We start from the raw sequence: 16,187 nt of genomic DNA, 5'->3' as shown, positions 1-16,187 counted from the left end.
CATGGGGGAAACCAAACAAAAGCCAAGAAATGATTGGTGGGGGAAGGAGAAGGTGCATCTGAGGAGACAGGGACCAGGTGTACCTGCAGACAAATTTCACTTCCACAAAATGAAATGTTGCTAAGAAAGGATGTGCCTGAAACCACACTTCATGTTCTCTCTGGACAAAATACAGCAGGAAGGTCGTGTGTGCACAGCAAAGTTTTATTTCTGCACGCCAAGATAGTGGGAGACAAGTTCAAGACAGAAAAACAGGGAGTTGGAATGATATTTTTTAGCTTGCTGGCAAGAGTCTGTAAGGAACAGCTGAAATCTTCCCCAGTTAGTATGTGTGTGTGTTTCCTTCCTTTCTTTACAAACAACTCCAGTCTGTGCATCTGGGTAATGAACACTTCAAAATGCACACAACCATTCCAATTTCTTGAAATTTCCATGCTCTAACATTAAATGAAAGCGAAGTTACAGTTTTGTCGGGAAGAGGTTTTGTCATCATCGTACCAACACTGCTAAGAAATGTTCAACTCTCTGTATACAGAAAGCAAGACGGCACTCTTCCACACACTTGTCAGAAACAAAATCAGCGAGACTCATTTCCAAGTAAATGCATTTAACTCTGAAGACTGGATCCCCAGTTCTAACCACCTCACTTTGGGATTTGCATATGTACACTTGCGTTTTCACTGAAACATGACCAGAGCTGTATGCCTGCTGCAGTTCCAAGAAAGTTCAGAAAAAGCAGAGACAGAAAATAGGATTTGGCTTTTTAAAGAACTATTGTTTTCTTTTAAACAGAGCTAGCTCGTCGTCATAGCGTGGCAAAAAAGTGCGTGAAACAACGTGGGCAATGTTTGCACAGCTCTCAGCAGCTGAAGAGGCTGCAGAAATGAACTGTCAGTGGCTAAGGAGGTGAGGTATTAGAATCACACAAAGTAACAGAAATGGCACAGGTCTGCTGTAACTACGAAAGAGAATTCTGCTTGGGTGGGTACAGAAGTGAGCTTACCTTAAAGCTAAAGGAAGCTGAGGGTCACCTTTTCTCAAACAAAGTTTATTGGATAACTGTGAATCAAGGCACATTTAACCTGCCTCTGAAGGTCGTTGTGAAGGTAGAAGGAAGGTCAAGTGCACCACACCTAGTTTCTTGGAGGAATGGCAGAATTAATGTATAATACATAGGACATAGGTCTCAACTTGTTTGGAACTGTGGGGGCACATGCGGAATTTTGAGGCAGTGTTCTGAGAGTCTCACAAAATACCTGTCTAACGTCCCCATAGCTGGTCACAAAACACTCGTTTCCAAGGAGGCAATTGGTGAGGTTAAATGAAAATGAACGTGTCCAAGAACCTAAGTACAAGGTACGGGTGGGTCGGAGCTACAAGACCGAACCAAAACAAACACCCGTTTGAACCCACACCAGGATGACGCAGGAGAGCAGCACTGTGTTTTGTGGCAGGCCATCCTTCGCAGCTGTTTTAATTCAAAACAATTTTAGGTGATCAAATAAACATCGGGAAGAGCAGGGAGCATGCTGACCGAGTTGTCCATGGGGCTGAAGGCCCCAGCTGGTTATTCTGATGGTTTTAGTTTTTAAGCACAGTGCTGGTTATAAGGTAGTTCCTATATACCTCAGATCTATAAGTGCGTGCCCGTCACACACACAAAAGCCCAAGCCAAAGGGGTATGTTTCCTCATATTTGTACTCATGAGCTGAGTGCATAACTGGGAAACAGCCCTCACTTTCCTGCTCTTAAGAGCAACCCAAGAGCAGTCAAAACACAACGCATCACAGAGCTAGGATTACCTTTCTCCCTTTAGGTAGGAGCAGTACTAACGCTGTGAAACTTGCTGTTCTGACCAACCTGTTGAAATGGGCAAGGTTTTTCACTGAATACAGGGGGCACGCTGCTTTCGCAACCTAAGAATGGGGCACCCCTAAATCCTGCAAGTTCACCCACATGAGTTAAGAATTCCATGCAAGCACACAGAGCTGGTCCTGAACAGACACACCTAGAATCAAGAAAAGCAAAGCGAACTCTAATTACAGGACACGGATTTTTCCCAAAGGAACGGAACAGTCACTGATCATACTCATCTCGAGTCCACTGGTGCAGGAGGAAAGTTCCACTAGCAAGAGGAGAAAGTCTTCCAGAAGAAGTTTTTACAGGGCACCTTTTCCCGGGTTGGGGGCTGAGGGACGGGCGTCCTCTCCTCCCGAGGGACGGGCGTCATCTTTTCTGGCCTTGGCAGGGGGGCCTCGTTCATGCGGGATGCCCATTCGGCCAGCTCAGAGAGAAAGGCAAGGAGTTCGCTCCGGTCGAGGGTGGCTGGGACCTGGAGAGACTGGTAAACAGAGTGAAAGTGGATTAGGCATGGATCCCAGGAATACTGAAGCAACCAAGAGTAGCATGAAGAGCACCGGCTGAGGGCCAGAAATGGTTGAGTTTATTTAAAATATTTATATGCTGTCCTAAATCGCAAAAAGCCTCAGGACGGCTTACAACAGTTCCCTACTGATGGGCATCCGTCAAGCCAGGATGGTCTGCCCTCCTGCTTCTCCTGAGAACAGAAGAGAAGCCCTTTCCTCTCATTTCACAACTTGCATTAATCTTCAGTGAAATGGCAAACCAAGCCTCCCCCCCCACCCCACTTAAAAAATTAAAAGGGCCACTTTCACATACTTCCTTTTAAGAATAATTCAGTTCATCCTCCGCTTCATTCAAAAGGTCTCATTAAAAATAATGACAAAGGCGATCAACCTAATAAAACTATCAGGCTGCCATGCTGTAGCTCATCTAATAATTTGGAAGAAAAATATCTTTTTAATGGTGAATTTTATGTACTTGTTCTTGGATCTTTTTCAAGAGAGGGTATATTAAATCAAGCTCTCCGAGTTGAAAACTCTTAAAATGGCTCCTTTAATGGCCATTTTGAAAACCCGTAGCAGCATTCAATTATATCGACAAATGAGGAACACTGGAATGAGAATATACACACATATATATGCACAGGGACAAACTGGATGATGATTTGAGGGCAAGTTTTTCAATAATGCCTTAGTTCAGCTGTGTTTGTGACAGGTTTCGTTCTTTCCGGAAAAGAAACACAGAAAATACAAACTGGAGTGTATCTGAACTCTTGTGTTGTTAAGCAAATAAGTTCCTATCTCGGTCCTAAATAACACCATAAAAAGAAAATGGGTCATAATATTAAAAGGAGAATACTGTGTAAGAGCTTCATTCGTTATGAAGGTCCCAGCCTGCAATCCTGCAGTCACATGTGAGGAGTAAGGAAAAAAGCAACCACATTCCTAGCCAGAGGTATTTACAGTCTCATCCTAAACATGTTTACTCAGAAGTCAGTGCTATTGCTGTTAGTATGGTTAGTTTTTGAATCCATGTATTTCAGGATATTTGTATTTCTTAGGCTTTATTAGGGGTATATACTTCAGGCCTGGGACAATTGCCCTGTTGGCACAAGAATCAGGGTTAGAAAACCATTCATACTCGGATAGTAAAGCCCACTGAAGTCAAGAGGACTTCTTTCCAAGAAAAGGTGGGTAGGGTCAGGCTTCATGGCAGCCCCAAGTAGTACTGAACTGTAGCCCAGTAGGGGGTTTGAACAGTAAACTAATAGAAAAATGGTAACTCAAGTTAGGGTAATCTACTGGTTCCAGAATGTACAGGATCGCTTTGATTTTTCAGCTTCTCAATTTAATTTCTTTCCCTGCCATCCATTTTCCACTGTCTGTTCAGGACTGTTAAACCTGTAATGTACCCTTGTACAAGGGATGGTGCAGTAAAAGTAATCGATGATTTCTACATTACCAAGTCACCAGGTAACTTTTGAAGCAACTCAGATAAGCACATGGTAACAATTCTGTACACACTTACCTGGGAAGAAGCGCCATTGAGAACAGTGGGATTTAATTCAAAGTAAATACGCATAGGATTGTGCTGTTAGTAAAAACAAAGAGGGCATTTTAATTGTCTCTTTTTTGTCCTCGTATCAGTGACGCATTAGAACACAAATTCCCCTTAAAAAAAGACATGACATTGTTACATGAAAATTTATCTGCTTTCCCCTGCTGATTAAAATATATCCACTTACCTGTAATCTAGCAGGTAAGCCCTACTGAACTCAACAGGACTTAAATGCTCTATAAAGCTGTTGTTTTATTGCTAGGGCTGGCTCATAACATATTCAAAAGGTGCAGGTGGCTTTTAGGCTTGCAGTTCTCCCCAGATTTTTAGCCCCACCAGCAAGTTTCCTCCTGTTTTCAGCTTACCTTGCTGTGTTTCCACACCAGCCTGTCTGGAATAGGGAAAGCAGCTGCCACGGCAGCCCCCATGGGCAAGAAGGCGTTGAGCACCAGGAGAAACAGGCAGAGCAGGGGATGCGCAAGGAGTGCCATCTGATCCGATCCTGCTACAAGCTACACCTGCATTCAAGTTATATTTTGTACTTTTTAGAGATGGGGAGGGGCACACATTTTCCAACAATGTGTTTATAAAGCAAGCCCCCCCTCCATGGCTGCCACCATCACCTCGTTCTTTCCGAACACAGGGAATGACGCACGAACTGGAGAGCAATTAAGCCCCCAAATTGGGCGTCTTGTGTGATTTTAACCCTTAATTAGTGCCTCTGGGTGCCAATACCATTAGAGAACACTTACTGTTAATTTAAGCTGTGTATGCATTTTTATTTCCAAAAAAAACAACAACACCCGACTGAACCTCATTTCCTCGCCATTATTCCCATAATGGCTGCGACTCGTACAAGTACAAAATAGGTTATTTTGGCACCAAATGAATCACAATGGTGGGTTTCGCAGGCGGGGAGGAAGAAAGTCTATTGAGCATTATAAGGAAAACTGAAACAACGGCCTCAGGATGCACTCGGAATGAAAAGAAGCCTCACTTCTGTGACTTCGCACTGGAACTTTGTTTAGGATTTTTAGGCATCATGTCTGGAATAGCCGAAATCACAAAGAGGGCGATTCAGTTTCAAAAATTCCAACTAGCAAGAAGTGAGGATCTTCGGGGCTGTAGTTCTTCTTTATCATCCAAGGCTGTTCGAGATCAAATAATAGGTGCAAATTATGTTCACTTTTGGCTGAACATCAGGCAGAAGTTTGTGACAGTCAGGCAATGGAACCAACAGCATAGGAAAGGAATGGTCCCCCTGTCACTAGCAGCTATTCAGAGACTCAAGAGCCATTAGTCAGGGCTGCTTTGAACTGGATTCCTACAATAACCAGGGGGTTGGCCTCAACAGCCCCTTCCCGCTCTGTTTCTGGGTTTATCACTGGATAAGTAGCAAGGTGTACTTTAGAATGGACTCCCAACATGGATTCCGAAGAAAATAAAATTTCAAATACCAGCTCCCTTCAGTAAACTAGGAATCACAAATATGTGTGATGGGATGAGCAATGAGGCAAAGCTGTTCAAAGCTAGGACTTAATAGAAAATTATACAATGTTACATGGTGGACATGTTACATGGCTTTTCTCCTCTCGTAATACTACACCTGGGAGTCATTCAACATCGTGACAAAAGAAAATGCTTCTGTGCACATTGCAACAATTCTTGTGCAATTTCACTGCTGCAAGATGGCCCAGGGTCACTAGCCTAAGCAGGGGCAGCCACACTTATGTAGGGGGGTTAATGTCTGTGGATGGCTGGTAATCAAATCGACTACAGGTGACCTCCAGGTTAAAGTGCCACTCAACAGCAGGTGAGAGGGGGAAAAAGAGGAAAGTGAGATTGCTCTCATGCCCTGCTTGCGGGCGTCCTGAAGGCACTTGGTTGACCAAGATGCTGGGCTAGATGGACCTCGTGTCTTACCGAGTACAAAAACACTCTGTGTGTATTCCAAAATCTGCAGGCAAGATGTGTCTGTAGCAGCAGCATTGGGAAAGATGAATATAGAAATACTTCCTGTGCACACCCTTAGGAAAGTTCTTGTGACTGGCAGAGAGAGCCTAGCCAGATATGGTTCTTTTCTGCATTAACCACATTACTGACCACAAAGGCTGTCATCTGGACACGCAATCGGGGGGCTGTTCCCCATGTCTCCCTTTTCTTATTCTCCACGTATCCAGGCTAATGTTGGCTCCTTACATTCACTCTCTTACATTTCCCAAAAGATTATTTGCACTAAGAGCTGAAAGCCCTGCCCTAGGTTCTGGTCATCTCCTCTTCAGTAACATTTAAACTGCTAGTCCTCGTGCTTCCTACCTTTTCTTTTGTTTCTGATCCTTACTTCCCCAGCTCCCAGGAAACTGTTCTATTACTCTTGTGTCCTCGTTCTGCTCTCTTTTCAAAAACCAGCTAAATTGGCTCGCATGTCCTTGCATCTCTGCTACCAGCAACTCCCACCTACTTAACGTCCCAATCCTCCAACTGGAAGCGCAGATTAACCAGAAGCCCCTGCAAAGATAAAAGACACCCTCTGAACCCTTAGGATTACTCTCTTAGGCCACAATCCTAGGCAAATTTTGACAGAACATGACTACAACTCCCAGCAACCCTTGCTGGCTGGGGAATGCTGGGAGTTGTAGGACTTTTTTTCCTGTCTACACATACATAGGATTGCACATTTAACAGATTTTTTTAAAAACTCTAGTGAACAGCAATGAATGCATATCCTCAAACATATAAAAGGCTGGCTTAAAGCCCTCCAAGCTATCAGCATGTGTTTTTATGACTAATATCCTAGAGCAAATAAATTCTGCTTTTAATAAGCATTATTTCCTTCTTAAAGAATACAACTATAAAAAAAACCCAGCTATCATCTTCCCATTTATATAAATCTCGCTTTCCAAAACATCTAAAGCATCCATTTTCGACATCTGTTGCAAAAAACTGAGACCAATATTCCAATCATTATGCTTGCTTGGTGAAAAGTATAAAGTTCTACCCTAAAGCAAGCACCAGTGGACATCTTAGGGCAGCATCAGACCTTCACTGTGCAGGATGAAAATCTGTGCTTAAAGTCTTGATGGAGTCAGAAGTGGAGGATCACGCCATGGGGAAATCGTCATTCTCCACCGCTGCCGGTTCCTCCTGTTCGTCAGAGAGTCTCCCTTTCTTAGAAGCAGACTTCTTTTTCCTTTTCTCTTTTTGTTCCTGGTTGTTCATCGCAAGTTCTTCGCTCTTTTGGGTGATGTACCCCAGCTAGAAAGAGAGAGTTTTATCAGTCTCCTTTGGCACAGAGGGTTACCCATTTGACAAGAGACACTCACAAAGTCTTCCAAAGAGCAGAAAGCAGCAGTGCAGGTTTGTAAGAAGGTTGGCAAGTAGAAAGGGTAAAAGGAGAGCAACTATTTGACCATGTCTTGGGCGGTGGTGAAAAGGTGGTGATTTGTGAGCGGAGGTAAACAATTGACTGGAAACTCCCATTAATAAATAGTAAGCTATTACAGTTCAGTGATAGGGCACCTGTTTTTCCATGAAGAAAGTCCTCAGTTTATCTCCACTTAAAAAGATCAGGCAGCAGGTGGGTGGGGAAAACTATTCTCCACTAGAGTCTCTAAAAAGCTGCTGCTGGCCAGAATAGATAACCCAGGGCTTCAGGGACAAAAACTGAGTTTGTCTATGGCATCTTATTTTCCTAAATACAAGCATCATCATTAGTAGTAATAATTGTATTACTATACAGCCCAATAGCCAAAGCCTTCTCTGGACTGTGATGTCATAGCTGGCTAGTTGGGATATTCTTTAAAAACAAAGAATGGGGCCCAATATTAGCAAGTTGTATTAGAAGAAATGTGGACACCAGAGATGTTTTGAGGAGCTTGGTTCAGTTTGTAACTCCTGTTGATAAACCAGAAGTAAAAACATCCAAATGTAGACTAGATGCAAAACAATCCAAAAGTAATTTGGTCTGTGTTTATTGATCGCTGACAATTTTGCAATAATTTGGTATTAGGCTGAATGAATCTCTTGGCAATTTCTGCTGTATAAAACATTTATGATTCCTTCTTATTGGATTCATCTGTTTGGTAAATGACAAGTCAGAAGTTTATTATTGTGTTTTTCTAAAAAGAAAACTCAAACAAACATTACTCTTGTGTGTGGTAACTTTTTATCTTTTCATTTCCAATCAATCCCCTATTTTATGGTGTTGTTGGGGGTTTATACATACAATTATAATTACATACATATTCTTTGTTAAAACCCTAACAGAATAGAAGTATGGCGAAGTGGGGTTCCCACCAGGACACAATGGGTTGCTCTCTGCCCTACCAAAGCTTACTAATTATAACCTTTCACACAATAGCCATATTATTGCCTACAAAGATCTGTTATATTCCATTGCCATTAGTGGGGCTTAGTTTGAAAATATGTACAAGATTGCACCACGAGACTTTCTGGAGGTCTAGCATTATTTGTTAGTGGGCTCATTATTGACCAAATATTATTGATTATTCCTATACATAGCAGATTCCAGTGAGGCCCCAGGCCTTTTGGTAGCCCAATATTGTCCCCTACAATTCCCATCTTAGAACATTAACAACAACCAAGCGAAAACAAGGGACTATCAACTAAGCACCACTGCAATCTCTCGAGTGTGGACAGGCACAATCGTCTTTCTCTTCTTGACAAAATGTTTCACGCTCAATTAAGCTGCACTGCAGCTGTTGCTTCAAGGAGACGCAACTCAGCTGTACCCTTTGCACACCCCCACAAGCCTTTCGGAAATAGCAACATATTTCACTGATGGAAGACTTGTCCAAAGGAGGTTAAAATTAGCAGAAACACGTAACATCCGAAGCTCTGCTTTCTTCTTTTCTTTTCTTATCTGGGCTGCATATCCCAGATAAGCTTTTGTTATAGGGCAGCTTATAAATAACTTGGAATTAATACTACCCTAAATGGCCTTGCAGAAGTGGTCAACCTGCAAACTAGCAATGATGCCGGACCAGGACTAGATGTTATGGATCACATGTGACTGCCGGGGAAAAGGGCAGCCTGATGGCCCGGAGGAAGCTGCCTCATCCTGAGCCAGGGCCAGTATTGTCAACATACAGGCGGCAGCAGCCCTAGAGACCTACCAAGATGCTGGGGATCAAACCCCGGGACTTCTGAATGAAAAGCAGGGGCGCTGCTGTTCAGGCACAGCCCCCCCCCCTCAACAGCTCATCCCCAGTCCTCCTTCTCCTCCTCTCAGAAACATGCAGTAAAAGAAAAACCCATCAAGAGATGTCACTTTGCTTTGAACTTTTCAGCCCCTGCAAACAGCAACCACTGAGGCAGAGATGCGAAGTGACAAGAGATCACATCCTGCATTTGTAAGGTGGAAGGTAAGCAGGAACTGCTGCCAAGAGCAGCCATGCAATTCTGGTGCTGTGCCTAGAAGCCGTCCAAGACTCCGAGAACGGTTCGGTCCCCCAGGAAGGTCACCTCTTTTCAAACAGAACAACTGGCAAGGGTGAATCTAGCATGGGATTGCCGGACTAGAATTTAACCGCAGAATTTGGCTGCAGGCATTTAGGACTCAATCAAAACCATTTTTGCCCCCTCTACATTTGTTGAGATACAACAGCTGCTGTTGCAAAGAGTCTCTGAGCTTACCTTGTGAGTTTTAGCCTGCAATGTCACGTGCTACTTTTTAAATACCATGGTCATCTGGGACAGATGTTGTTTATATTGTTTTCCTGGAGAGAGAGAGAGAGAGAGAGAGAGAGAGACTGGCTTTCTCTCTCTCTCTCTCTCTCTCTCTCTCTCCCTCTCTCTCTCTCTCTCTGTGTGCATGTGTGTGTACACACAATGAAGGAAGGGAGATCTGTAAATTTAAAATAATACTACAAGCACCTAATGAAGTGGGTTCCAGCCCTGAAACCTTATTCCCATATAAGTACATCCTGAGGCTACCAAGAGACCCTGTTTTATTGCACAGGTTTCCAGCCACCGGCAGCCCAGGGGAAGGAATCCAGTGTTCAGAGAAGCACAACAAACAAGGAGGGGCTGCAGAGAGAGGGTGAAACTTCTCAGGGTGGCATTTGATGGAGGAAGCAATAGCTATTCCCAAGGAGAAATGCTGCCCCACCAGCAAGAGATAAAACCACATCCAGGATCTCATCTCACCAATGCATTGCTCCGCCTGGCCAAAAGCTTCACGTCTTCTGCGTTGATTGTGCTTCTTTTTGCATGCCTGTGTAAAGGAGAAACAAATTTATCAAGACACAGGTAGTTTATGGGATGGTTTACTAGTGCCAGTGGAATAGCAGGCTATTCACAATCTGTAAAAGTGTTTATTTGACTGCCAGGCTGCGGGATAGACACAACACCTTCTCCTTGGCTGATTCTAAATACTCTCATATCACTTTCTAGATCCTGCCTGATCGATAGGTCAGTTCTGAAGCTCGGGAGAGCCAGTGGACTAAGTGTGTTGGGCTTGGGAGATCCAGGTCCGAGTCTCCTCTCAGCCAAGAAATTCACTGGGTAACTTTGGGCCAGTCGATGCCTCTCAACCTAACCTTCCTCCAGGGGTGTTGTAAGGATAGAGCGAAAAGGAGGACCACCATATATGCCGCCTGGGGGTCCTTGGAAGATAAGGAAAGATACAAACGCAACAAATAAATAATGCATAAAATAAATTGATTTCCGCTAGTCACAGTATCTTCTCTGGGGATGTTTCAAAGCGCTTTGTGAACCCAGGTAAGCAAGTCCGCATTATGTCACAGAGCCTCTGGGGTCGTATTTTTGGTTCCTGTGAGGAGCCAGCCATTGCTGAAGCCTCACACTTGCGTGCCGCTTCTGGAAATTATTATTTTTTTATTATTATTATTATAACATTTCTATGCCAGGGAGCATTTCAACCGGGCTGCCCGAGGCAGTCAGCCACCTGCGTGGCCGAGTGGGCACAGCTACCGAGCCTGCAGTGATCTCTCTTCCACTGCTGACCGGTCTCCCCGCCTAGTCAGCAGCCCCTGTGCCACTGCTGCTTCCACACCCGATTTTTCCATACATGGTGACAGGGAAGCTTATTCAAGTTTATGGCACATGGCAGCAGGTAGACTCCTCCATCCGGACTGGTATTGTTCACACTGACTGGCAGCAGCTCTCCAGTGCTTCAGGCAGGGGGGTTTTCTCAACCCTACCTGGAGATGCTGGGGAACTGAGCCGAGGACCTTCTGCATGAAAAACAGGGCCTCCCCCACTGAGCTAAAGCCCCTCCCCAAATAGTGGATGCAGAAAAACTCAAGCAAAAAATAAAAGGATTTTCTCAAGGCAGGGAGGGTGTAAATTCATCAAGCCCCTGCAGGCAAAATTGAACAAAGCTGGTGGAAGATGCCCACTTGCTGTGAAAGGCCAGGTGCCTTCTGAGTCATTCAAGTCCCACTTGATGCATTTGTTATATAAAGATGCTGATTTGGAACTGTAATTTGTAGCACACAAATTGACCTCCAGTGACCCAGAAAAATGAAAACGCAGGCAGCCTCTTTATGCCGGGGGGTGGCGGGGAGACGGTCTGATCCTGCAGTACTTCTTACATAGAGAACTCCAACAAGCAGCGTTCTATTAGCACAGGGGTATCCAGCCTGCATCATTCAGCAGTAGCCAAAAATGACAGATTATGAAAGCTGTGGGCCAGAACGTCTGCACAGCACAGGCTGCGCATTAAATGGACAACATGTGGCGGTGCAGGGATGCGAGGAGGACAACAGGACCTAAAAAAGCAGCGGTAGGAATAGCAAAGATTAAGGCATGGACTAAGCTTTACAAAAGCTCTGGAAGAGCCACTGACAAGTATGAACTGGACTAGAGGATTGAGAGAACATCGTACAACCTCCCAAGCATAAACTGAGGACATCAGTGGAGCCAGTGGCACACACAGGATGAATGGCCTTGATACCACCCAAAGAGATGCTCAGGCAGCAGGCAGAGCCAAAGCAAGCTTCTAGTCAGGCAGCCACCGCATCGCAAAGGCCCAGGTGCAGAGAACTGCATGGATGTAAGACAGTTATTAGGGGAAGCAGCCATTTAATAGCTAAGGGAAGTGCTTCTGAGCCTCGGGATTTCCATGATGGACATGCCAGTCCGGGTGAAAGCAGCACCGGGGGTGCAGGGGGGACGCAAGAGAAACCTAAGCAGTCCTCCCAGCCTGCACAACACTTAGATGACCTGTTGTGGCGATTTAAGTGTGCCCCCCTCCCTGCTTGACACCAGCCAGGTTTAGGTCCGTAGCTGCATGCCATGAGATTGTGTGGGGCACTCATGTCCATGCCATCGCGCCCAGCAGCTGCAGGAAGCCTGTCAGCTGAGGAGCAAACAGCTACAAGGGGAAGGGACTGAGTCATAGGGAAGATGTACAGCATGTTTTAAAGGCACCTCAAGACAGATTTGGGGCTCCTCCTGCTACATTTCCCTATAAGTCACCGATCTAGGCAACTGAGAGGAGAAAACCTAGAGCAGGGATGCTAGCAAAGACTCAGCAAGCAGCTGCCTCTGAAAGGTAAGTACTTCTGACAACCCCCTACTTACAGGTGGCAAAAAGTTTTCAGCTTCCAGAAGCCAAACGGAATCGTAAAAGGACATCATGCAATCATTTCGCATTTCTTCCAGTTCCAAATCCACTGGCTGTGAGCCCATCCTGTGTGAAGCCACCTCACACTTTTCAGAAAAAGAAAACAAGCTGCCTATTCACCCGTTCGAGGGGCTCTATCTGTGGGTAACAAGCCACTAACAAAAGGAGACCTTCTGACTGTGTTGGGCTGTGGTTTAGGCACACACCTGCATGCAATTACACAAGGCAGAACACAATCCACCCACCAGGCTGCTCTTAGGAAGCAAGAGCTGACACAAAGGCTTCATTATCCTCTAGGCAATCTACTTTTTTGTCTCTGTCGTGCAGATACATTTTTGTACTTTACGCTGGCTTCCAGAGCAATTTTGAGAGTGAATAGGCAGAAGAAAAATCAGCCAAAGAATCCAGGGTCCTTGAGAGCTATTCACATTTAGGGAACAAACAGCCAGTTTTTGAGTCAAGTACTCAACAAAGCTTCAGAAGAATTGGGAGCCTGAGACAGAGGATGTTCAAATAAGTGCCCTTCAGACTGCAAAATAATAGAAGTTTGGCCAAGAGAGCACAATAGCCAAAGCGAAGCTGTGTTTTCAACGAATATCGGTTGGACTCTAGGAAGCACAAAGGAGCGGGTGGGGGCTTTTGTATCTCTCGTCTTCTCACCAGAAAAAGAAACACAATGGCTATTTACTGTATTACATCTTTCTATTGTACTTACCTGGCAAACATTTCAAGGTCTTTTGCAAAAATGTCTGAAAATAAAAATAAAACGTAGTTAAATTTCTTTTCTGCCTCAAGACTGAATCTAAGATCAATTGTACTGTTAGTATATGAGGTGACTTTTTTAAAGTTACACAATGTATAATACAGTACGGTTTCCAGAGTTATGATAAACATGTCTACCTGGAAGCAAATGATTCTGAATTCAGTCGGCTGACTAAGTGGGATCAAAGGCAAAGGCGCAACCTTACAGAAATCTGTGTTTCTGTTTAAATGGGCCAGGTTGAATATGGACTGTTACTGAATCAAAGCTTGTTGCTCAGTCTGGGGTTATCATTACATGCAAATCCTGCACTATGTTTTGTTAATCATGAACAACCCAGACAACAAACCATAGGTTCTCTTCCTGGGTTGTTCAAGGTTAACAATTCACACTATAATGCAGAGTTTGCATATAACAATAATCACAATTCAACAGCGACCCCTACTCTGGATTGTTGTAATGTGCAAACCAGCACTGTTTCTTGAGTAAAACAATGCTGTCAGTTTGCAGCCAAAATTGTGACAGAGGAGGTTGCCATTCTGACTAGGATGTAAACTTCACCCTAGGTCCAGAGTCAGGAGTAGCTCTGGGAGCCAAACTAAGGACTAGGAGGCAAGAAATGTGAGGAAAGAATGTTAAGGATTGCAAGGCGACTGAAGGCCAGGGAACAGCTAAGTAGCAAACATCTTCCCAAGAGCAGCAATTTATAGCAAAAATGTTTTCACCAAATTACAGGCACTACTGTTCCTAGAGACTCAGTATTCATTGATTTGACAGAGTAATCACTGATGATTTGAAAAGGTAAAGGCCACATTTTCCAAAGAGTGTCTTTTGTTTATTGATCAAAATAACTAATAGCAAAATTTGGCTTCAAACAAATGCACTTAATGTTTAGTTAGCCAAAGTTTGAGATACACTGGAATCAATTCGACTTTCACAGTATTGGCATTTTATGCAGAACTGATTCTTCAAAAAAATGTAGGTGAATGCTGCCTCAGGTTGAGAAAACAAGCACTCATATATGTTCAGAGCACACACAGCAGTAGAAACACATTTAAAGCTACATAAAGCAGTGGTGAAGCTCACATTTCTCAGAACTTGTCTTGTGTACTCCCTCTAGTGCTAGGAAAATACAAATGAATCCTTGAATCAGTTCTCCACATCTTTAATTCCAATTCTGTATTTTTAAAAAGTGCCTATTGCTCCTACTCACAAATATAGATATGCATAAAATATGTGTCATACCACACTGCCTGAAGGTGATCTCAGAAATAGCTGCGATGGCTTGTTTGCTAAACTGTGTTGCTTTGTCTTCTGCGACCTCCTCACAGAGGCAAGCGACGGTGTAATGAACAGCAGCTTTCAGCCTCTGGTAAAACAAAACAGAACAAGGAATAATGAACTTTCTATACTCACAGATTGGTCCTCATAGGCACACAACTTGTCAATCCATAGTGTTTGACTGGGGGGAATCACAACTATTGGGAGAAACTGAACTGTTGCAGCCACAAGCAGATAAAGAAGAGCACCTGATGGTGGTCATTTAGAAGTGTCTTCTTATAAATTGTGCAAAACTACTATTTTCTAGCCACACTGCACTATCTTGCTTATTCTTAGACTAATCTGCTATTGTTCCTAAACTTGCAGTTTCTTCATTTTTTCAGCCAGTTAATAATTACACCTTATCTCATATTGTCCTTTTATATACTATTCACATATTTATGCATCTCTCGTCGTATCTTATGTACCAGTTCTTGTCAAATCTGCATACTCTCAACACTTGTCATTTGGAGATGCATTATCTTACATATATTTTAAATATGTTCGGCCTATATAAATCTATTGAATGATAAATGATACATTTTGTTCATTTAGGATGCAATCTTATCCAAGTTTGGATGGAAGAAAGTCCTATAAATTGCAGCATGTCCTGGCCAACAATACTGGAGCCGTAAGACACCTTTCTAACTAAATATGCATGTTTAACGTATTTTTAAAAAAATACTCAAGGACTACCTAGGATGATTTACAAATGCTGGAAGTTGTAAGAGCGTTTTCTCTCTAAACATGTATTAAATTGCAGTCTTACTTAATGTACTGTGTAACTTACTCAACGGATTCAGGCAACGTGGTAACATATACTCAAAGACCGAGCATGCCTTGTTGTTGAAACAGGGGCTGCTATCTTGACTGTGAACCCAGCCATGAAAATAAACCATGGCGAACAGCCCACGTTTCCACAACAATCCGCACTTCACCCTTGAGTGTGAGCTACCATGTTGCCCAAACCCAGTCAGCACGTCTTTGAGGCGATTTGTAAAGGATGGAAACTACGGGCCTTTTTCTGGTTCCCACATACTGAGAGATTATTTATTATTAGGTTTATATCCCCTTTGTCTTACAAACTCAAAGCAGCTCACCTCATTCTTCCCCATCTTATCCCCACAACAACCACCCTGCAAGGCAGGCGGGGCTGCGGCTCCGTGCCCGCCCCGAGTCCCCCAACGGGCTCCGTGGCCGAACGGGGACCAGCGCCCGAGTAGCCCCGCGCAGGCCCGACCCGCTGCACCACGCCGGCTCTCGGCCGGTTGAGATACGCCGCGAACCGCCCGTCTGACGCGGCCACGGCTCCCCCCGAAGGCTCCTTCAACCCAGGGTCCAAACTGACACCTCCCCAGCCGGGTGACGCTCTGCACATGCTCCGAGACGGCCTGCAACAAGCGCGCCCCCGCCCCGGCACCCCGAGCGGCACCTGCACGTCGGAGGGGCGCCCGTCGTCCGCCGCCGCCCCTTGCTCCTCCTCACGCCGCGGCCGCTCCATGGCGAGGCCTCCGCGGCGGCGCAGCGAAAATGGCGCTCGAATTTCCCGCCCGGCGGCGGAAGGGGCGGGGCGTG

At 44.5% G+C, this 16,187-nt stretch overlaps 2 protein-coding genes across 2 annotated transcripts; both read right to left on the bottom strand.

Annotated features, from left to right (window-relative positions):
- Nucleotides 1-122: 122 nt before the first annotated feature.
- Nucleotides 123-6,987, bottom strand: LOC123030984 (cortistatin-like). The gene is made up of 4 exons (XM_044445360.1): nucleotides 6,962-6,987; nucleotides 4,287-4,439; nucleotides 3,892-3,954; nucleotides 123-2,341 (listed from the first exon to the last, which is right to left on the bottom strand). The coding sequence occupies exons 2-4, from the start codon at nucleotides 4,410-4,412 to the stop codon at nucleotides 2,126-2,128; spliced, it is 405 nt and encodes a 134-aa protein (XP_044301295.1). The 5' UTR covers nucleotides 4,413-4,439; nucleotides 6,962-6,987; the 3' UTR covers nucleotides 123-2,125.
- Nucleotides 4,414-16,113, bottom strand: LOC123030946 (centromere protein S-like). The gene is made up of 5 exons (XM_044445304.1): nucleotides 16,045-16,113; nucleotides 14,538-14,661; nucleotides 13,248-13,281; nucleotides 10,090-10,156; nucleotides 4,414-7,176 (listed from the first exon to the last, which is right to left on the bottom strand). Exons 1-5 carry the CDS (start codon nucleotides 16,111-16,113, stop codon nucleotides 7,021-7,023), a joined length of 450 nt encoding a protein of 149 aa, XP_044301239.1. The 3' UTR covers nucleotides 4,414-7,020.
- Nucleotides 16,114-16,187: the final 74 nt, after the last annotated feature.

Source organism: Varanus komodoensis, unplaced genomic scaffold (genome assembly GCF_004798865.1).
Source record: "Varanus komodoensis strain SLA01 unplaced genomic scaffold, ASM479886v1 scaffold48, whole genome shotgun sequence".
In the NCBI taxonomy this organism is placed as follows: Eukaryota; Metazoa; Chordata; class Lepidosauria; order Squamata; family Varanidae; genus Varanus; species Varanus komodoensis.
Note: the sequence above shows the minus strand (reverse complement) of the source record. Positions and strands in the feature narration are given on the sequence as shown.

Bases quoted from the DNA above. Each gene is read 5' to 3' on its own strand.
- LOC123030984 (XM_044445360.1), bottom strand. From the start codon at position 4,412: ATGGCACTCCTTGCGCATCCCCTGCTCTGCCTGTTTCTCCTGGTGCTC. The intron at 3,955-4,286 runs GTAAGCTGAAAA...TTTTACTAACAG, and splicing joins TGGTGTGGAAACACAGCAAG to CACAATCCTATGCGTATTTA. The intron at 2,342-3,891 runs GTAAGTGTGTAC...TCTGTTTACCAG, and splicing joins TCAATGGCGCTTCTTCCCAG to TCTCTCCAGGTCCCAGCCAC.
- LOC123030946 (XM_044445304.1), bottom strand. From the start codon at position 16,113: ATGGAGCGGCCGCGGCGTGAGGAGGAGCAAGGGGCGGCGGCGGACGAC. The intron at 14,662-16,044 runs GTGCCGCTCGGG...TTGTTTTACCAG, and splicing joins GGCGCCCCTCCGACGTGCAG to AGGCTGAAAGCTGCTGTTCA. The intron at 13,282-14,537 runs GTATGACACATA...TTTTATTTTCAG, and splicing joins GATCACCTTCAGGCAGTGTG to ACATTTTTGCAAAAGACCTT.